General features: G+C 40.5%; 1 protein-coding gene across 1 annotated transcript; it reads right to left on the bottom strand.

Moving 5' to 3' along the window:
- Window positions 1–1899: 1899 nt before the first annotated feature.
- Window positions 1900–21059, bottom strand: rcc1l (RCC1 like). The gene is made up of 12 exons (XM_086309482.1): window positions 20835–21059; window positions 19875–20160; window positions 19547–19676; window positions 16453–16581; window positions 13515–13581; window positions 12863–12914; window positions 12452–12536; window positions 11566–11747; window positions 8778–8865; window positions 7692–7865; window positions 4076–4161; window positions 1900–3262 (listed from the first exon to the last, which is right to left on the bottom strand). The coding sequence occupies exons 2-12, from the start codon at window positions 20157–20159 to the stop codon at window positions 3185–3187; spliced, it is 1356 nt and encodes a 451-aa protein (XP_086165608.1). The 5' UTR covers window position 20160; window positions 20835–21059; the 3' UTR covers window positions 1900–3184.
- Window positions 21060–22984: the final 1925 nt, after the last annotated feature.

Genomic DNA, 22984 nt, shown 5'->3' with positions numbered 1-22984 from the left:
ACGTGTCCATCATGTTGATATCAGGAAACCCGAGTTAGAGTCGAGGTTAAAAATCAGCTTAAAGAGCACGTGTGAGGAGTCGGATCAAATCAGGTAACAATTAATTTTATGGGTTCAATTCTTACAAGTCTTTCTTTCCTACCAATTCATCCGTTTTCTAAACCGAAGTTTGTTTCACTGTATAGAAAACAAAGATGTGCCATTTAATAGTCAGGTGAACGGATAAGATTGCACGACGATTAAAATTAGTCACAGTTTGCCAGTTGTTTTGATTACATTTTTAACACACAAAATTTAGTCTAGAACATGTCTTTGAAATACAGCCACAGTCATAGTTATTCTTTATGAGTCTGGGGTTTTATTGCTGTTATGCTTTAAGTAATAGATTTATTTTTAAATTAGTCAACATTCCAGCAATTAAACCTTTTAACTATTAGCTCTGCAGATTCAAACTTGATACAAATGTTACAATGTAAACTGGAGGTGGACCAATTAATCGCCGCCTCCTTTAGCTGGAATTACAGTCCTTTAAAATGTGTTCAATTCACTTTTATTTATATAGTCCCAAAATAACTACAACAGTGCCCTTTATATTATAATACTTTTTAAACCCTTCAATATTAGAAAGAACCCCAAACAATGAGACGATCCCCTGTGAGCAAGGACTTGGCGACTGTGTGAAGGAAGAACTCCCTTTAAACAGGAAGAAACCTCAAAGAGAAACAGGCTCAGAGAGGGGGGGGAGCAATCAGCTGGGGGTGAGGTAGGAAGGAAGGCAGCATGGGAGCATTTATCATTTATAAGTAAACAAGCAGCTGTTTCAGCTTCAATATTATCCTGACTCTTACATGTTTATATGATAGATGAATTGTTAAATGGGGGAGACTGCATACATGTTGAAAAGTGTGTTTCAGGAGCAGGTTGTGAGTGCATCCAATTTGTGACTCGTACCGTGATGATGAAACTTCCAGGCAGGAGGAAAAGAGGAAGTCAGAGAAGATTTGTGGATGTAGTGAAGGAAGACATGCAGTGCACTGGTGTCACAAATCTCAAACAGGATTTGTTTCTTCAAATTTAAGCTTATTGTAACTGATACTTCATCTGACGTGCACCTTCCTAAAAATGTAACCACACGTTGCATCCATTCAGTACAGTCCAAAAAAGGATGGATAAACTCAAAAACAGGAACTCGTCTGCCAACTTTAGGCAGCAAAATTGCAGAGCAATGTAGCCAGACCAAGCCAAAGTATAAACGCAGCATCAGCCACTCTGTAGACTCAAGATAGGTTTTAATGCAGAATTATTTACCCAGCAGCAGCTGTATGTCTTCCTCCCATTGTCCCCAACTGGTCGTGGCGGACTGCTGCCGTTCCCCAGGGCTGGTTCTGCTGGAGGTTTCTTCGTATTAAAAGGGAGTTTTCCCTTCCCACTGTCGTCAATGCGCTTGCTCATAGGGAGGGGTCATATGATTGTTGGAGTTTCCACTGTATTATTGTAGGGTCTTTACCTTACAATATAAACTGCCTTAAGGTGACTGTTACTTGTGATTTGGCGCAATATAAATACAAATAAAACTGTCACACACGAGGTGGGGTGCTTCCTGAACAGGTTGCCAGCCTTTTACAAAGACAGGGCTAACAAAAAGACAACCGCTTACTCTCACGTCCACACTTTGGTCAATTTTAGAATCGCCAATTGTCCTAAGAAGCATGCGTTCGGTCTGCAAGAGGAAACCCACACAGGGACAGGAAGAACACGCAAACTCTACATAGAAAGGCCCCAGTGGTCAAGAAGGGTCAAACCATAAACCGCATGACAACGCTGCCTCTCCACGACCTCCAAGAATAGGAAAAAAGCTCCCAGGAAAGCTCTACACATATGCAGACTGCATCATTTAAAACTCTGGCCTTTTATTATGAGCAACCACCACTGTAACATTTCATACATGAGAAAAATATGAAGAGTTTTTGTGAAGAAATTTGCATAGAAGTTATCAGAAATGAAGAGGTTTTTAAGTCTAATACATCAACAAAAAACTGATGTGTACATTTATTTAAAAGTGAATTTATTTTGATTTAGGATATAAAAAGCCAATCGCTTCTTTGCCATTCAGTGATTTTCACGGGAAAAGCAGACACAACATAAACAACTAAGCAAATTGTTCCTCTTATTTCATTTTACAGCCATCAGCAGCCACTTTTCAGCCCCAACACTCCTACAATCAGCATCCTCTCACCCTGTCAGCGCGACACGATTGTAGTTGCTGTAGATTTTCGCTGCTTGCGTATGCAGAACGTGCGGGCGCGACCGATGTCACGGGAGCTCGGGTTGTAAAATTGATTCCTCGAAACCTGTTTTCTCCCTCGGGCTGAGTGCCTTCACCTCTATTTGCAGTTGGCAGGGAGATAATCATTTCTGTGGATTGTTTTGCTGTCATTGGTTTTTCAACAGCTGCAGTGTTTTACAAATATTTTATCGTGCCGCAGAGATTTAAAGCGCTGCTGCATAATGTTTGAAATAAACCCAAACCGTACGAGTCTGTCGATGGCGCGCTTCACCGGCCACATTTTCCTGTTGTTTCTCCAGTGTGGCAGCAAATGAGTCACACGTGAGAGAAAATTAAAGTTAGAACCACATCGAAGCTGGTGAGAACACGAGTGACAGGGACAAAACAATAGGAATACTGCTGCAGCTAAAGTTTATTTTTATAATCACTCTGTGTGCAGAAGAGCTGTTTAGTCGATAAAAGTTCAGTTTTTAGTCCACAGTGACCACATCCAATGTCTCATTTTATCCAGAAGCCAAATATGTTCAGTGTATTCTTAAGAACAGCAAATTTTCACAGAAAGATTCACTGTTTTTCCCACCACAGCGTCACTGAATAATCAATTAACTGACGACTCGTTTGAGCTCTAGTTGTGATAAAATGAGGCTTGGATGTCTTTCCCACATGACCTTAAGAATAAAGAATAAAGTGAGCAGTGTCAGTGGAAGTTTGCTGCGCAATCATCCGCTCTGCCCTCCGCTGACGTCAGCGCGTGACCGGGTCCACCGCCTGTGGAGAGCAGCTGGCTTCGCCGCTCCACACCGAGCCTCCAGTCGGCTCTCCGGGGCAGCCGGGGGTCAGCGGGAGGCCTCGGCCCAAACATCCAGGCTTAATCCACCGCTGGTGAGGACAGGAGGCTCACAGGAGGGACTTCGCCAGCGCCACCATGTGGTCAACGCCACACGCTACATCCACCACTTGGCCTGGTACAGTCACCTGAGGTGGAAAAATAACCCACAAGAAGGAATGGTAAATGGTAAATGGCCTGTATTTATATAGCGCTTTACTAGTCCCTAAGGACCCCAAAGCGCTTTACATATCCAGTCATCCACCCATTCACACACACATTCACACACTGGTGATGGCAAGCTACATTGTAGCCACAGCCACCCTGGGGCGCACTGACAGAGGCGAGGCTGCCGGACACTGGCGCCACCGGGCCCTCTGACCACCACCAGTAGGCAACGGGTGAAGTGTCTTGCCCAAGGACACAACGACCGAGACTGTCCAAGCCGGGGCTCGAACCGGCAACCTTCCGATTACAAGGCGAACTCCCAACTCTTGAGCCACGATCGCAACAACAACATAAAATGGAAGGAAGTAAGGAAGGAAGACGTGCAGTTTCTGTGCTTTTACTGCACATACAGCGAGGACAGAGGGTTTATTTATGTTCTTTCTTTTGTACGTGACCCAGGATTTCACAATGTGCAACACTGACAAGAAGTGTGAGCTCTACACAATCCTGTTAAAATGTCTTGAGAGGACGTGCTGATAGAAGTCTGCAGACTTAAATTGAAAATCTCAACAGGGCACATACAGGTAGCGAATATTTTATAACACCTTCACACACAGACAACCGTACTTTTTTCTACTTAAAGCACACAAAATTTTCCCCAGAATACAGATGACACAAGTATATGGAAAAAGCATTTATTTTGATCCAAAGGAAGAAGAAGTGGGTCAAAAATAGACGCTCAGCTGCATGGTTTTCTCTTTGTTTGGATGACTAATACTGAATCGGTGTCTTACCCGCCACGGGAAGTACTGGTCGTCTTTCTTCCCGATGCCCAAACAACCCCTCACATTCTTCCCCCACACGAAGAGCTCACCCCGATCTGAGAAGCAGACATTTAAATAAATAATAATAAAATAAATATCAGTAAGCTGTGACCACAGATTAGAAGGATGAAGCATGGAGCAGTAATGTAATAACAACAAGTTTCAAGTTTATTCATTTATATAGCACTTTTAAAAACAACAGTTGTTGACCAAAGTACTGTACAATAATAAAGACATACCAAATAAAATAGAATATAGATTAAGAAAAAATAGACTTTGTGCACATGGTTGATGATGCAGATTCCTGCATTGCTTCCCGGTAAAAAAAACAAAACAAAAACAAACAAAAACCCAGCAACATAGCAGCAAATGCAACGAAGACATAAACACGAACACCAACGATATCTGCACTGCCAATGCTTCAAGATAGAAAAACTACATTAAAAGGTTACACACAAGCCACCGATGATACAATATCCACAGATGAGAAAGAGGTTTGTCACTTAAAATAACACAACTCCCAAACATATCCTTGATATTCAACTTCAGCTAATGAACCGTGGACACCCTGAATGTGCTCGTCTCAGCTACACAGTTCAGGCCCTTTCCACCTACTCTTCAAACGCATCCGACAAGTAAAGAAGTACCCCAGAAATTAGGATAACTTTTACACAACTAAGGTCTGCAGTTAAGACAAATGCTGGAGGTTAAATTTTGGGGTTGTACTGGGTCACATGATCCATGTGCTTAGTAGAAACTCTTCTAATGAGTTTGTGGTCTCAATCACTAGTTCCAAGACTTACTGAATAAAGCATGGTGTTCATTTTGTAAATTATGTTTCCCATGAGAGTAGGGCTGAACGATTATGGAAAATAATCTAATTGCGATTTTTTGCCCCAATATTGCGATTGCGATGCGATATGCGATTATTTTTTAAGGTCTTTGTCTTCTGTATTATTAAACAAAGACAAGCAATACATCATATAGTATGGCCAATACTATATTACATTAATTTTAAACTGTTCTTTCCTGGAAGACAGACCTCTGTTATGATGACATGAGGTGATGCATGAATTGATGACTGACATTTTTATTTAACTTCTTCAATCACAACAGTATATTTGAACATACACAATAGTTTATTTTTAGCTTACAAACATCTGAGCATAAAGTGCTGACAAGGAACCCTGGTGTAAACATTAAAATGAAAGTCAGTACAATGTGCAGATTGCAGAAATATACATAAAAAAAATCAGTGGCTTTACCACACTCAGTTTTTCGACATCTGTGAACTACTAGACAGTCATTCAATTAAAAAATAATATTAAATAAATAAAACTAATAAATAAAAAATACACACATCTTACTGATCTCTGCAGTCAGTAACATTACACATAAAGTGCAAACATAATAGCAATTGTATAAACACACACACAAACACGCCTTTAAAGTTTAAAGGCGTGAAATTGGACGGTCTAGCCTTCTGATTAGCTAATCAGAAGGCTAGTTCTGATTAGCGTCACCGCTGTCTCGGTGGAGTTTAATAAACTCGGCCGTCTGCTTCTTGCTATCTAAAATATAACCAGACACTGGTGTAAATTCTCGACTGTCTCATACTTCTGTTTAATAAGTTTTCTGTTTGACGTTTAGTCAGCTGTGTGAAAACCAAGGAGGAACCCACCCGGGGGATTAATAAAGTTTTATTTTATCTAATCTAATAACTTTAATCTCAGCCAAACCGATTTACTCACGAACAAACAAAACACTGAAAAAAGCCCAACAATAACATTTTTAGGTTGTCTAAGTGACTTATATATTACGTTTAACCCGAGCAGCGAAACTCCGCGGTGATCTGAAAATGATGTGCCGGGAGTTGTGCCGTTCTCGGCCGCATCAGTAACACTCGAGCTCCCGGCTAGCTGTCGAGCTGGTGGGTAGCAGACGCCTCTGAAAACGTCGAAGCACTTTTGCAAATATGGGATATCTTGATAAACCGAGCAGATATTTGATGTTTACACAACTACTTTCTCGCCTGAAAATATGTTAAAAGTTTATTTTGTGACCCAGAAAGATTAGTATGAGTAATTTTAAAACTTAGTAGCGGCCGCCATTGCTGGAAACTGGAGTTTGGCTGGGCCGCGCTATGAATTCTGGGATATGGTAGTAATTTGGACAGCCTTATAATCGCAGTATAATCGCAGCCTTTGCGGTTAGAAAATTGCACTTGATCATGTCGCGATATTATCGCAAATGCGATATATCGTTCAGCCCTAGTTACTAGTTCTTAGCGAGCACTTCGGTCAGTTTTGGAGAATTTAACCAAACCATTCAGACCTCTGGATGGTTTGTGAAAACTCCAGAAGAGGAAGACGTCACCTGTAGCCTCTAATACACCAAAGGAAGTCAGTAACACATTGATCATCTTTTATTGGCAGTATTCAATTAAAAGGAAAAAAGAAAGAAATCTTCCTGTTTTTCTTCACTATTTAAACTTTTCTGCTTTGTTTACAGTTTCTGTCAATTAAGGGAAAATTTCTGCGCTTCAGTTATAAAGCAAAGTCTGGCTAATGAGCTCCCAGTGCTTCATATGTTTCCTAAAGTGTGAGCCTAAAGAGTCGTGCTGATGGGTTTGTTCGATTCCAGTAGCACGGCTTTACGAAGTAGAAACACTGAGCTGTATTGTTATACTGCTTGTTTTGGTCTCAAGACCAAAAGAGAGTAGGTAGAAGTTAATACTTATCAAGACCTACTTACTGTTAGTCCCTCCCTATGTTACATTCTAACAGTGTTTTTTATATACACACTTAAGATCGAACTACCACCCCAGGCTTTTCTCTGTGGAATCAAACACAGGACCTTTATGCTCTGAGGGAGCGGCTAACCACTGAGCCACTGTGCTTGTTTTTCTGGTGTTAAAGACTTCCTTCTGGATTAAGAGAGCACCTTTCTGACACAGCAGTGCAGTCATAAAGGTCAGGCTGACAATGGTCAGATCAGTGCAGCGTATTCAGAAATCTCAGGCTGGTGGCCTCACCTCTTTGATTCATTAGATTTATTCACTCAGCTTTACGTAGCTCCGTCTGGAGTCTTAACGTCTCTTTTCACAAATGCAGTTGGGTCCTCCCTACAATAACTTCAAGTTACCCTTTTACTCACTAAACTCCAAAAAACAATGAATGCTTTTAGGAAACGAGAACAACTCAGTCTGAAGTTTTAGTGCCGTTGGCTGGTTCCAGCCTCAGCCTCGGACTAATAAAACCTGACAAAAGAGATGTTTCCAGTCCAGTGTTTCAGCGACAAAAACAAGACGAGACAGACTTTTTCATTTCAGCGCCATAAACACACTACATCACCTGACTCAGCGATAAACTGTTCCCCCAGCGGGCACGTCCGCCTCTTTTTAAGCACCTGAGACTGCAACGACTGCACTGCGAGTTTTATTCTTCCATTTCTTATCCGGGCTCAAAAAAAAAAAAAGCAGAAATCTGAGCAATAAGGCAGGAATATTGTAAAGAAGCATCACTGTGCAGGTCAAGATGTGATGCTGATTTGACGTGGAGAGTTTGTGTCTTTTCTGTGCGCATACCTGTCACTGCAGCAAAATGGCTGAGGCCACACCTGATCCTGGACACAACACCTGAGGGGTTAAACTCAGACCGTCCAAACAGTGTCGGGGGAATCATCTCTGGGGTCGAAGACTCTGACAGTTTGGGGCCTTTTCCAAGGATACCATAGCCCCACACAAACACCTCTCCTTTGTCTGGTAAGACACACAAATACCGGACTTTAGAGCTCGACTAGGAGAAAAAGCTACACATATCACAAACATGTCATCTGTCCCCTCGGGCTAGAGGAATCTTACCTTTTGACCCCCCTGAATGTTCACCCAAAATGCTTCAAGACTTTATAGTTTTATAACCTAATATTCAACACAGCCTCGTTATTTTTTATTCAGGAGTAGAGCATAGAAGATGGGAAAATGGACTAAACAGTTAATACGATCACAGGACCTCTTTACTGGGAGTAATATGTAAGGCAAAAAATGGCAGCACAAACAACCTCCACAATTATTACACATGATTAGAGGTCCTAGGGTAATACTGATCCCGTGTTAAAGTATCATCACTTATGTACAGCTGAAGGTTTTATATAGCTTTCATTCTGCATTCATAATCACCAGTAATGAAGAGTGTTATATCTAACATGTAATGTGCAAGTCTGATTGAGTAAAAGTGGAAGGAAGCTACTTTTCCCCAAAAATGTCTAAAAATAGGACCAGAAATGTGTCACTCAGTCAGGATGAATTTATTGGAAATCAGCCTGCCGGTTGACTCAACATTGACGGAAACAAACCACCCACCGCTCCAAGGATGAGTAAAAGCTCAGTTTTAGCACGGTACACTGATGTTTACCTGAAACAGTTAGTCACAGTCTGCCACCACGTCAAAAAGGTAAATGAACAAACAAGCCAGACATGATAGGAACAAACTGGAAGCCAGACATCCAAAACTGTGCTGAGCGATGCTACCGAGAGGCCACGTGTGGAGCGACTGCTCTAGACTCAAACTAGAAAATGCATTTTTAATCCTACAAGCCAGACAGTGTAAAGGAAACTTTTCCGACACAAATCGTCCGCTTTTGTTATTTTTTCTGTTTGATTGTGTGAACTGACCGTTGAGTATGGCCACCTGTGTGCCTCCACACGCTGCCTGAACCACCTTTCCGCAGCCTTTCAGAGGGAGATGACGAGGAGAGTTCATCTGAAAAATAAACAAAAGAAAAATGAATAAAAGATATATCTATATGAATAATCGAGTAAACGTTGAGTTTGGTCTCTCTGCAACGTGCTTTCTGTCTTTTCCCCCAAAGCCTTGGCCTCATCCAAGAATTATGAACAAATCATTAAAGGCAATAAGTCAACTTCTACAAGTTCCTTTTTGGTCCTAATTTTATACATCTGATTGAAAATATGTTCCTGAAATCATTTACCAAGAGATTAGACATCCGAGGACATCTAAGGACTAAAAACAGTTTCAGTTAGAGGCAAAAGTTCTGCATTCAAACTGCAGCATGCAGTAAAGGTAGCATTTACACATAAATACTCAACTTTGGACGACGCTTTGAGAATCAAGTGGAGACTGTGAGTAAGGCTGACATTTCTTACAGGCAGAAGACAAGTCAGCCTGCGTCAGAGTCCTCTCGCTACTGAAATTACTTCCTGCGATTTAGAAAAGAGTGCTTCATGTGTAAAATGTGCAGGAGGGAGGACTCAGAATCGTTCTCCAGCCGGTAATAGACAACCTGCTGTATTCTCACATGGGCTTAATCTGACATCTCTCAGACTGTGTACTAGGAAGATGGCAAGTTAAAGGACGTTTAATGTCCAATTTAACTGCGGTGGAAAGTTGCGTTCTCACTCAAGGCTCTAGGAAAGTTCAGAGCTGATGGGCTCAACAGCTGATGGAAAAACAGCTTCATAGTGCAATGTAATGTAATGCAATGAGTTAACTGCTTAGCTTCACATTAATGCACATTAATTCAGTCTTTGTGACACACAGCATCTTTAAAAATGCAGGTTTACAAAGTGTTTTAACAGCAAACAAAAGCAGATTACTAAATTCAAAACAGAAAGCCAGACATTAGGTCAGGATAAGACATGCAGAAGAAACACTCAGTAAATGAAAGGTAAAAATTAATGGTCAGCATAGTTAATGGAGAAAAAGTATCTGAATTTCAGGAGCGGGACCAGACCTCCAAACAAGCTCCATCTGGTTCTCATCTATATATATTCCCCCAGTTCTACAAGGTGTTTGTTCTTGTTTACATGCCTCACCCTCCCTCCTCTTTTTAATTCTTTAACTTCTTCACTTATTTTTAGTAAATGGGGATCTGCAAGGCCAGGGAGTCGCTGCCAGTCCCATTCAAGGCCTTCCACCAAACCGCAGCTAAATTCATGTCCAAGTCATTCACCTTTATCTACTAAACACTGTCAAACCTCAAATGAGGACGTGGGCCCAGCGAGTGAATAGTAAAAAAAAGCTATGAAGCAATTTATCAGAGAAAAAACACACACAAGAAAACTGAACACAAATCTATAAACATGTGTCTTTAGTAGCGATAAAAGGAGATAAAGCTTAATTCTGCAAGTTTTTTTGTAAGACAACCATCATCTGATGGCAAAAGCATGATCATCTTTGGATTTAAGCTCAACTTGGAACAGCCAGAAAGAGCATGTGTGGGGACAGACCCACACATGCTTTAAAAGTAATCCTTTCTTTCTTCTTTCAGCTGTGGGGTCACCACAGCGAATCAGCTGCCTCCATCTCACCTTATTCCTGCATCATCCTTCAGTCACACCAACTCTCTGCATGCCCTCCTTCACTACATCCATGAATCTTCTCTGTGGTTTTCCTCTTTTTTCTCCATATTTAACACGCTGCTTTAAAACTGATCGGTAAAATTAGTAAACTCAATGCTCAACTCAGCTAACCTTTTCACTCCCTTTGATTTAAATCACAGACCAGTTTGTACATTAAAGTCACGTCAATCTCTGCCCGTCTCGTGTAGTCAGACTCCTCTATGCCAGTGTTTTCATAGTTTAGTGGCTCTAATAACGTCATTTCTGGCACTGTTGAACTTTTTAGGCTTTCATCTGATGATTGTTTGATTTGAAGTCTACAGGATATAATTCATCACACTGTGAACTTTTTCCTTTTTACTGGACTCTATGAATCCTGATCACCCGCAGTGCTCAACAGGACGGCCTTAACACCCTAAACACACACACCCGCCCTCTCACATCATCTATAATTGACTGAGTCAGGACTCTTCCAGACTCTTCTAAACCAAGGCACAATGTACATTTCAAATTCCTTTAATTTTAAATATGTTTATATTGTCTATCCTGTAAAATAGTCAGATGTCTATTCATATTAATGTACAGAATTCACCTGCTTGCTGCTACTACTGCACATTCACCCAGTGTGTGTGTGTCTGTCTGTCTGTCTGTGTGTGTGTGTGTGTATATATATATATATATATATATATATATATATATATATATATATATATATATATATATATATATATATATATGATGTTCTTCCCCTACACCCCCCCCCCAATTTTTGCACATGTCAAGGAGCGTGTCAGGCTACATTTCACTGTGTGTTATACTTGTATAACTATGCATGTGGCAAATAAAGAACCTTGAACCTTATATTAGGACTATTTGTCGGCACAATCTTATGAACCTTTAACAACAAATTTCTCTGAAATTTGTTCTTCAGTTCAGTTCTAAAAAATGTAAAAAAAGAAAGAAAAAAATAGTGGCTACAGTAAAGTGAGCTGCTTCGCTCTGACGGCGTGGACAGATGAGTGACAGGTGGAAATGGAACCAGGCAGAGGCTTCAACCAGCCACATGAGCGGGCCCTGTTCAGGCACCATCAGTTCCCCTCACCTGTGTAGCCTGTGTGACAAAGGCCAGCTGCCTGTATTCGGAGTTGCCCCATCCATACAGCTGCCCATCTTTGGAAACAGCCAGGCTGCAGTCCCCATATGTACTGATCTGCTGCACTTCCACCCCGGCTAGATCTCCTCCCACCTCCACCGGACTGGAACTGATGTTGTGGTGCCCCAGCCCTGGAATATGAGATGCTGCAGTCAGCAAATGTCTCCAGAAAATTATTAAAAGTGAAAATCTTACAAATAAAAGTTATTTAGCAGCAACCAGGGCTTAAAATCAATGCCAACGTGGAGTTCATCTGATGGCTACTAGAGGCTGGCTAGGTGGTACAAATCATCCAGTAAGTCTCTGCTTCAGTTTTTGGTGAACTTATTTCTGTTTTGTTAGCCTGTTATTTAGCTTTAAGTAGCCACTTGTACTTTTATGGATGCAGCTTGTTAATCAGCCAATGTCATAAGCTGGCTATCATTAGCAGGTAACTTGACGTTCCACCCTTTCAACCACATGAGGGCTTTTCTGGCTCCCTAGAAACAAAACGGCAGGGGCCAATTATAACTCTAAAACTTCAAAAACAATCAGAGATTGAAGTTGGCTCCAGCAGGTTTTACCTGAAGTGCCTAAAAAGCAGATAACTGCTAGCATTGGTATCATTATCAGTCGTATACCCCCCCCCCCCCCCCCAAGAAAAAGAGAAACTTGGCAATAATTTTGTTTTGATATACTAAACTGTATGAACACATCGCTGTTAATGTTATATGTTAAAAGCCACTCTACTGAAACAGAAATGTCCACTGTAGTAAAGATCACTTTTTTCTCTTTATATTTTTTGGTGTTCAAGGTTAGTGGATGCCGAGTTTCATGACATGCGACGCGCACTGACCCGTCTGTCCATCTGCACCCCATCCACAGGCGAACACCTTTCCTGTCTCTGTGAGGAAAAGGCTGTGGTCCTGCCCACATGCCACCTGGAAAAAGTAATAAAACACACATTAACTTCAGTGGTTGGTGTCACATCAAGCCAAATGCTCAATTAATCCATCAGGAAAGATAAGATTCAAGTAACGACCTCATGAAAAAAAAGACTAATTTAATGAATGGACTTCTGAGAGGAGGTGATTAGTGTAGCAACAGCACCAAATGACATTTTAATACGCGTACTGGGCAGGTGTTAGCATGCTTAAAATAATCTGGATCTGGACAGGATGTGAAGCAACCAAATGTTTGGAAAGGGAGGGAAATGAGACATAGAAAAACCGTCTGTCATCACTGCTCAGACACAGCCTGCACTCACCTGGATGACCCTGCTGCTGAAGCCCTCTATCTTGTGAATGATGTGACTGCCACTGTTGAAACGCAAGAAAGAGAAATGACAGATTCATCACCCAAGCATAGCAGTGCCTTTAGGAGATCGCAGCAGCATGCCAGCCTTCCTTTAACCTCCCACCAGCATGTGTAACCAAGGCAAAGAGCCAAGGGAGTTTTCGATAGAGCAGTGATTTCCAAAGCGAGGGTCACAGCCCAAGGTGACATTTTCAGTTTTCTACATACATTTGAAAACTATAACTATAAGTTACAGCTATAGCAGAAAAAGCTATCAGGTTAATGTGGGGAGCCTACATGCCCTCCCTTGGCCTGTGTGGCTCCTCCATGCATGTACTGTTACCGACTGATTCTAAATTAGCCATAGGTGTGAATGTGAGTCTGAATGATTGTTTGTCTTCCTGTGTTAGCCCTGGAGACCTGTGCAGGATAAACAGCCTCTCGCCCTGTGACACCTGGGATAGGCTTCAATCGAAAAGGCGGTCTCATATGATTTCCAAAATAAAAGCTTCAATAGAGACCAAAGACGCTTCCAGATGAAATCGCCGAAACCTGCTGGTTTCTCTGTGACATCAGAAAATTGCTGGTGTATTTCACCAACAGCAGAATACAGAAAGACACACCTGTAGACTTCATCTTCAACTATCCGCCTTCCACACTGGCCATAGGCGTTGTTGCCCATACTGAAAACTAGAGAAAAGGACAGAACAGAGAGAGGAGTGTGAGGGTGCGAGAACGCATCGTGTAAAGTCATATTAATGATTAAGACTAGTTTAATTTAATCAGTTATTATTCATCTCTGGCTCTCTTCCACAGTGTATCTTTTGTTCCCTCCCCTCACCCCTAACCAGTCACGGCAGACGGCCGCCCCTCCCTGAGCCTGGTTCTACCGGAAGCATCTTCCTGTTAAACGGGAGTTTTTCCTTCCCACTGTCACCAAGTGCTTGCTCAAACAGGGACACTGAATGTTGGGATTTTCTCTGTATTATTGTAGTGTCTTTACTATACAACATAAACCACCTTGTGAGGTGACTGTTGATGTGATTCGGCACTATACAAATAAAATTGTTTTGAATTTAATTGTTTAATTTATTAACATTTTTAAAACATTTCAATTATCCAATTTTTGTCATTTTTGTGTAAATGAATTACTCTTTTTTTTAATTTTAGACATGATTAGAGATGGCACGATACCACTTTTTTATGTCCGATACCGATACCGATATCATAAATTTGGATATCTGCCGATACCGATATGAATCCGATATAGTGTTTTTTAATCAACAAAACTGTTTTTTAAATATCTTGCTGCATTTTGTATAAGTTCATACTCAAGTTTAAAACAACAACTACACTAAAGCTATTCTGTTATACCTGTATGCAAAAAAAAAATATTTCATAGTTCAGCAATACTGATCAATCTAATAAACTTAAACCTACACATCCTCCCTATTCTGGTATTTTAAAGAGTACTTAGCGTAAATATTAAGCAACCTAACTAATAGGGTTCCAACTCCCAGCAACAACAAAAATAAATAAATAAAAAATAGGGAACCACCCCTCACGCTCCACCTCATGATGCTTAATCGACATAATCAACCTTAATTTGATGCAGTGTGAAAAAAAATGCACAGAAATCAATTATTTTTCAAGAAATATTAAATAGATTCAACATCTTTCTTCAACAAAATTGCAGACTGCACAGATGGTACCTTCCCAAAGGAAAAAGTACTATAGTTTACTAGGGTATATATATTAGACTTAATAGTTACTATATACAGTAATTGACTTCTATTCATTTTGCATCAAATTAAAACTTTGGGTGTCAGATAATTATTTATTAAAAGCTAGACATTTTAAATGAGAATAAGAAAGAAAAGTATGTCTTTGTGCCCCCTTTTCCCTGTTAATGCCCTATCGGCCCCCCTGGCTAAACTTTGCTAGATCCGCCCCTGCACAGTTACCAGCGTCAGCTACGTAGAAAAAGATCCTCGAGTAGAAAGTAATATTAAATAAATTCTAACAACAGCTTATCAAGCTTAAACGTGCTGCTGTTGTTCAGCCGCTGGTTTCCTCTTTCTGGTGCAAAGTGGACCAAAAGCAAACTAGAGACACGGACTCGCGACAGAAAAGCCGATCAGCTGATCATTAAGCAGTTTCATGATTGAAGTAGCAGCAAGAAGAGGCAGTCGCTCCATATATCGCTTGTTAAGCTTAACGCAGGAATGCTTTACAAACATTCAGAGATGGACTTACACACTTGCTTTACTTCTCTCGGGGATAACTTTGTCGGAGATGAAATGCCGGGTTGCTAGCGAAGCTCCAAATGCTATCCAGACCACCCACAGGTCCCGCATGCCACAGCCGCTCTATCACGTGATGCATACTGCTCCGACGTGCTAACGTTCTGAGGTGAGTTACGGCGTGTTGCAAGTTTTGTGAGGTGCTTTCGTGATATTTAATGGATCGGATTACATTTTTTATTATTCTCCGATATCCGATCCAGTAATTTAGGTCAGTATCGGACCGATACCGATACGTAATATCGGATCGGTCCATCTCTAGACATGATATTACATAACAATATATTGCATGTGTCCCACTCTACCTCACTAAAAACTGATTCTCAAATAAAAAAGAAACACCTGAGAAGCTCAAAGTGTTTTAGATAAAGTTGTTTTTAAAAGCTTTAATGGACTCTGCAGTACATGCAATGAAAAGCTGTAAGATTATTGACTTTAATACTTTGATTACATTTAGTAGCAACAACAATCTGCTATGTTGTTTAAACTAAGGTTTAAAAAAGAGATAGTTTGAGTTTGACAGAACAGCTGTCTGGCTAACTTCAGCTGCAGAATTAAACGCTCTGTATGCTCTGCAAACAGGTGCACCAGGCTTTGGTCACACAGGCGATATCAAGGACAGCAGAAACATAACCTGCAAGATGATTTTATACATGCTGTTTTTATGACTCGGTGGCCACTTAAAATACAAGTAATTTAGATAACTGCATAAATACTCATGTCAGAAAAATCTAAAATATCAGCTGCAGTACCCTTTAAAACAACGCACCGCAGTAGATCGCACTGTGTGTTAGCCACGACACATCTTTCTTTTGTCAGAAACTAGCCTCACAAATCTTGGGAGTAAATGTTTACCAGCAAATTACCACCAGTTAAAACAACATCACAACAAAGCACTCTGCAATTTAGCAAAACACAATAAAAGCCCATTTAAATTAAAAAACAGAAAAGATTCTGGCTGGCAACCAAAAGTGGCAAAAAGCCTTTTCACAAATTAGGATTTGAATGAAGTAAAACGCTTGTTGGAACATCGGTCTGCTAATTTACTGAATGTACCAGAAGACCTTAATGAGCTTTCTGCATGAGCTGTAACAGCTGCCTGATAATGATTCATTTTTGGTTGGCGGTGGGTGGATGATGTAAAAGGACACATGGTGTGACAGGTGGCTGAAAGGTTTCTACAGGGGGGGGGGCGACATGCTCCGCAGCTTTTTGTGGGTTTGGATTTAGGCTGGTGCGGAAGGTGTGCGTCTCTTACCTCCCTCTCGGTCAGTGAGGACTAGAGAGTGAGCCCGGCCACATGCAACCTGAACCACTCTGGTCTGCAGAGGCTCGACGAGAGGCAGGGCCACCGGGGACGGCTCCAACACGTAGTCGTAGCTCTTATCTACACAAACAGGGCGAGACGACACATGAACAAATAGCAGTGATGCTCCTTAAGTAATATTAATATAAACTTGTTAGAGAAACACTGTGAAATGGAATGTGACACATGGAAGAAACACACTCACAACATATCCCCGTGCTAACACAAGAAGACCACTCCTCAGCTCTATCCCATAGACTATATGGGATAGATATATACCCTTGTAGATATATAAAGGATGGATATAGTTTATGGCAGGTTACCACTTTAGTTTTCCAAATTACACATTACAGCCACTTGGCAGCTTTGACTCACAAATGTAACCCTAGAGAGCCGATTATGGTCGCTGCAATGGTCTTATAACGTAAAAACAGTGACGTCACTGTTAAAGAGGGCATGGGTACTTACTGCAGTATTCGCCATTCAGATCGACCCGATATATTAGCAGGAGTAGAAGATATTGAAAACAGAAGCAAAGACATCTTTAAAAAGCCTCCTCTTTGCTGATGCTCTTATCACAGGCATGGTAGGATAGCTTTTATTACCCGTTACTTTCCTGTTAATAACTTTGTTGCAATTCACTGCAATGATCAACTTTTCCTCCATGAGGCTTCCTAATGAACACGCAGGAGTAGCGGCTCTATTCAGGGATCCCTCCAAACATCAGAGCTCCTCAAACTATGACTAAAGAGCCCATCCAGCCTATGGAGGAAACTCATTTTGGCTGCTTACATTCATGGGTGAGGGTTGGGACGTAGATGGATGGGTACATCGAACGCCTCCCCTTCAAGTAGAGCTATCCCTTTACCACAACAGTCCGATACCAACGCAAGCTCCACCTGTCACAATTATGCATGAGATCCCTAGATACCAGAACTCCCTTGCTCAAGACAGCCTCTCTTTGGAAATCAGTGGGAGCATTCAATTGATTTCTGGCAGCTTTCAGTGACTGAGAAGCAAAACTGTTGAAGCCAGAAAGTCTTTGGTGGCTCTCATGTAGGGCTGAACGATATATCGCATTTGCGATAATATCGCGACATGATCAAGTGCAATTTTCTAACCGCAAAGGCTGCGATTATACTGCGATTATAAGGCTGTCCAAATTACTACCATATCCCAGAATTCATAGCGCGGCCCAGCCAAACTCCAGTTTCCAGCAATGGCGGCCGCTACTAAGTTTTAAAATTACTCATACTAATCTTTCTGGGTCACAAAATAAACTTTTAACATATTTTCAGGCGAGAAAGTAGTTGTGTAAACATCAAATATCTGCTCGGTTTATCAAGATATCCCATATTTGCAAAAGTGCTTCGACGTTTTCAGAGGCGTCTGCTACCCACCAGCTCGACAGCTAGCCGGGAGCTCGAGGGTTACTGATGCGGCCGAGAACGGCACAACTCCCGGCACATCATTTTCAGATCACCGCGGAGTTTCGCTGCTCGGGTTAAACGTAATATATAAGTCACTTAGACAACCTAAAAATGTTATTGTTGGGCTTTTTTCAGTGTTTTGTTTGTTCGTGAGTAAATCGGTTTGGCTGAGATTAAAGTTATTAGATTAGATAAAATAAAACTTTATTAATCCCCCGGGTGGGTTCCTCCTTGGTTTTCACACAGCTGACTAAACGTCAAACAGAAAACTTATTAAACAGAAGTATGAGACAGTCGAGAATTTACACCAGTGTCTGGTTATATTTTAGATAGCAAGAAGCAGACGGCCGAGTTTATTAAACTCCACCGAGACAGCGGTGACGCTAATCAGAACTAGCCTTCTGATTAGCTAATCAGAACTAGCCTTCTGATTACCGTCCAATTTCACGCCTTTAAACTTTAAAGGCGTGTTTGTTTGTGTGTGTGTTTATACAATTGCTATTATGTTTGCACTTTATGTGTAATGTTACTGACTGCAGAGATCAGTAAGATGTGTGTATTTTTTATTTATTAGTTTTATTTATTTAATATTATTTTTTAATTGAATGACTGTCTAGTAGTTCACAGATGTCGAAAAACTGAGTGTGGTAAAGCCACTGATTTTTTTTATGTATATTTCTGCAATCTGCACATTGTACTGACTTTCATTTTAATGTTTACACCAGGGTTCCTTGTCAGCACTTTATGCTCAGATGTTTGTAAGCTAAAAATAAACTATTGTGTATGTTCAAATATACTGTTGTGATTGAAGAAGTTAAATAAAAATGTCAGTCATCAATTCATGCATCACCTCATGTCATCATAACAGAGGTCTGTCTTCCAGGAAAGAACAGTTTAAAATTAATGTAATATAGTATTGGCCATACTATATGATGTATTGCTTGTCTTTGTTTAATAATACAGAAGACAAAGACCTTAAAAAATAATCGCATATCGCATCGCAATCGCAATATTGGGGCAAAAAATCGCAATTAGATTATTTTCCATAATCGTTCAGCCCTACTCTCATGGGAAACATAATTTACAAAATGAACACCATGCTTTATTCAGTAAGTCTTGGAACTAGTGATTGAGACCACAAACTCATTAGAAGAGTTTCTACTAAGCACATGGATCATGTGACCCAGTACAACCCCAAAATTTAACCTCCAGCATTTGTCTTAACTGCAGACCTTAGTTGTGTAAAAGTTATCCTAATTTCTGGGGTACTTCTTTACTTGTCTCTCCGCTTCTTTTTGCAGACAGCAGTTGCCCCCTGCTGGCCATTAGAAAGAATGCAGGTTTAAGGCACTCTGGCATTGGCTCTAGTTTACAGGCCCAGAAGCTATGTCCCTCCTTGCTATGCAGTTCACATGTATTGTCTTGTACATATATCCTTACCAAAAAAGAAACTTCAAACAAGACTTCACACAGTAACGTACCAGCTACAGATGGTCATCTTATTTATATAGACAATGTATAGCATCGCCATCACCTGATGGGTCCAATAGCCATTCTTCTTTCACATCCAATGTTCTTCAAACTGTCTTTAAAGAAATAAATAGTTTCTGTCTTACGGCGGTCGTGCTGAGTGCGCTGAAAGCCCAACTGAGAATTTTTGTTCAGGCCCATGCCCCACAATTTGGTCACATCTTTGGATGGAGACGCGATGAGAGTGAAACCGTAACCACAGGCAGCAGAGGAGATCTGCAACAGCAGCAACAGAAAGCAAGTTCAGCTTTACAAAGCTCTCTTAAGACATATAAAATGGTTTGTTGACATGGGTATGACTGGCAGCAGCAGTTTACCTGATTTGACTGATATTTTATGAAGTTACACCTAAATAACAATTACTAAATCTTTAGAAGCTCAACCCATAAGACTCATACTGCCGGCCGATTTTACCTGTTCTGCAGTCTCCAGGCGGTAAGGAGTAAGCTGGTATTTGCGGGGCTTCTTCCTGCCGCTGTCTGGGACTACAAAGGTAGGGATGCCAAGTGCACCAGTGAAGCTGAAGCCCCAGACAAACACTTTATGGGTTGGCTTTTTGTGCTGGCCGACATACTGGAAGACCGGATCACTGCCACTCTTCTCCTGGGGTCTGGATGCTTTGCTGAGTGTTGCATACCAACAGACTTGAAGGCCTGCTCTCATGTGCCGGGGACACAGTCGCACATAGGGAAAAGCCATCCTGTAGAAAAAGGCAGGGATAGGGAAAACAATAGAGATGAAGTTGATGTGGTTGTTTAACCCAACTATACTGACATTTAATATTGCAATGATAAGCCACATTAACTGTTCTTTAATTCAAAATAAAAATATTCTTTACTTTTCCATTTAAATATATCAGAATTTTTTAATTGCCTTTACAGAACAATAAAAATATATTTTTGTTTTATCAAATTGTGTTATTATTTTTTAAAAATGTAATATTAATGTGTAGGGGAAAAAACACACTGCCACATTTCATTTACATTTTCTATCAAATTAGGCGTTCTGTAGTTTTACAAAACTACACACAATACTAGGAGACTTTTACATTTTTATATAAAAGCCTAAAGCCTAACAGTAACTTCGGCATGGACCTGATCCACAGTAGCTTTGATTAAATGCAATTTATGCCTTGGTTAACAATTTAACGTTAGCTGTCCCACATTAAAACAGGCGTACTAAGGGACTCGTGAGCATCCATTTTGGGTTAAATTACACTAAAAATAGCTAATACTAAGTCTTCGTAATCAACCCCGATTTTAAAAACGGATTATAAGGATTTGAATAAGGCATTTATGATTAATCTTATCAGATTGTACATCTGACGCTGCGGAAAGGTAGTTAAAATTAGGTTAAATTTGAAGGGACTTTCACCTCGTGTTCGTTCCAACAGCAGCCACTGAGCCGGGGTAAATTTCTCTTCTCTTCCAGTTAGAGCCGCATTTTGTAATGCTGAGAAACTCACTCGGTATCTACAGAAATGATGACCCAGGTGAAATTATAGGAAAATGTTTCAGGGCCGTTATTCCATGTTTGTTTAGGTCAACTTTCTCCAACCCAGGATGCAGAAGGACCCTCTTCCGTCACGTCTGTTCGCCTTTAAGAATAAAACAACAGCGCCGCCTGCTGCCCTGGAGCTCCAAAAGCGCTCTACAGGTACAGCCAAGGTGAACAGATTAAAGAATGGCAGGAAATATGTGTAAATCATTTTAATGCTGTAGCTGGAGATGACCTAAATGACTTATATAACTCTGCCTAGCTATGTCTACAATAAAAAAAAAATCATAATTTATTAGAAGATTTATTGTTTTGACTATAAAATAACACATAACTAAAGCTGTAAAACCTAACAATGGAGTAAATAGATTTGTATAGGTCAGAAGTGCTTTGAAAGCCAATCAAGTTTCCACAAATGGAAGTAAGCAATATCAAACAGCCTGGAAAGACACAAAACAACTTCAATAAGACTTGAGCAGTGGAGGAAAAGATTCAAAAGAGAGGCAAAATGGCCAAAGACATGCAAAAGACCAAGATTACAATATGATAAAAATCACACAGATGTGACTGAAGTTAAAGCAAATACAAGAAAAATCACTGCAAAGAGAGAAAATGATGCAATCAAAGGTGAGAAGAACAACTATGAGATGCAAAATGACCACAGAGTGGTTAAAAAAAATGACTGCTGGAGGATGTAAAACATATTCCTTTGAGTTAAGATGGTACTATTCTATACTTAGCTTCTCTGGATCATATTTATATTATGTTGTTCAATATCACTTGTGTCAATCAAATTACATCAACATAGTATTATAATTGTGTCCAGGCTGTCTACAGTTTCCTGGCTAATTCAGCACCTGTATATGTGTTCACTGTTATGAAAGTAGCATAATAATCTGATAGAGTAATAATATCTGTTATAGCTTTACCTTCCTAGCCGATAATCTACTCGGGTGTCAGATTAGAGCTGATCTGGAAGTGGGTTAATGCTGCAGAGCTGTCAGGTGAGCACCCGACCTTCGCCTCACAGGGTATTAACCTGCCGTAGCAGAGGTGAATGAAATGCCTGGAGGGTCACATGTGAAAACTTCTGGCCTCGGTGCTGCTGTGAGTATTTTCTGTATGTAACTCACCCACCTGCATCAACCACCTGCCCTCAGAGCGCACACTCCCCCTCTTCTGAAATGTTTACAGGGTTTTCTAACTACCCTGAGTGCAGTTTTATTTATTTATTTATTTATTTATTTATCTAATTTTAAAATACAAGCATTACTGACTTGATCGTCATTATGTCAGTGAAATTAACCATTTTACAGAAGAACATAGTGTGGCATCTGCTGTTATGTCAACACAGTATGGACAGAGTCTGCAATATCCAGGTCTGGTGTGTCATCTGCTCAATACATCACAGATTTTGGCCTCTAATCCTGCAGTATCACACATATCAGTCTGCCTCCTCTAAATGATCCCCATTCTGTTTTTAAGTCTCTATTTTCAGTCAGTGTCCTATTTATGTGGAAGGCAGTTTAAAGTGCTGATGAAATGCACAGGACGGCAAAAATTAATAAAAACAGACCAGTGCACATCAAGTTACATATAGAGAGACTGCTTTACAGGAAGTAGCAAGCAAATGCTAAAAAAAAACCTCTTGCTCAAAACAACTGGGGAAAAAAACGAAGACACAAAGATCTGAAAAGTGGGCTCGAAAGTGGCCTGGGTTGGTGATCTTTTTAGACACTTTCTTATTCGAATGAATGGGGAAAAATTCTGAAGTATTTTGGGAATTTCACAACAACTCTGACAAATCGCTACCAAAAGTCACATCACAGTATTCCCAAATGGGCCCAAGAAATGATGTAAAATATGTGGGAGCTTTCTCAAAGCTGCGAGACGAGATTTTAGGCGGACGAAGAAGAAGAAGAAATTGGATAGGCTCACTTAATTTCAAAGTAAAACATTACTATGTGCAGTTCATTTCGATTAAAAATAGTCCAGGTGTCATAGGAGGAGCTGTAAAGTGAGGAGAG

The sequence above is a fragment of the Aulonocara sp. 'chitande type north' Nkhata Bay genome, linkage group LG10, assembly GCF_057382095.1.
Source record: "Aulonocara sp. 'chitande type north' Nkhata Bay isolate Kocher_YH1m ecotype deep benthic linkage group LG10, A_spYH_male_GT1.1, whole genome shotgun sequence".
Taxonomy (NCBI): domain Eukaryota; kingdom Metazoa; phylum Chordata; class Actinopteri; order Cichliformes; family Cichlidae; genus Aulonocara; species Aulonocara sp. 'chitande type north' Nkhata Bay.
The sequence above is the reverse complement of the archived record's forward strand: the minus strand, read 5'-3'. Positions and strand labels throughout refer to the sequence as shown.

What these genes read in the sequence shown, in the direction of transcription:
- rcc1l (XM_086309482.1), bottom strand. Translation starts at nt 20,159, where the DNA reads ATGGCTTTTCCCTATGTGCGACTGTGTCCCCGGCACATGAGAGCAGGC. An exon ending in GTTGAAGATGAAGTCTACAG is followed by an intron (nt 12,915 to 13,514) that starts GTGTGTCTTTCT and finishes GCGTTTCAACAG; the next exon opens with TGGCAGTCACATCATTCACA. An exon ending in GGGTGCAGATGGACAGACGG is followed by an intron (nt 11,748 to 12,451) that starts GTCAGTGCGCGT and finishes CTCATATTCCAG; the next exon opens with GGCTGGGGCACCACAACATC.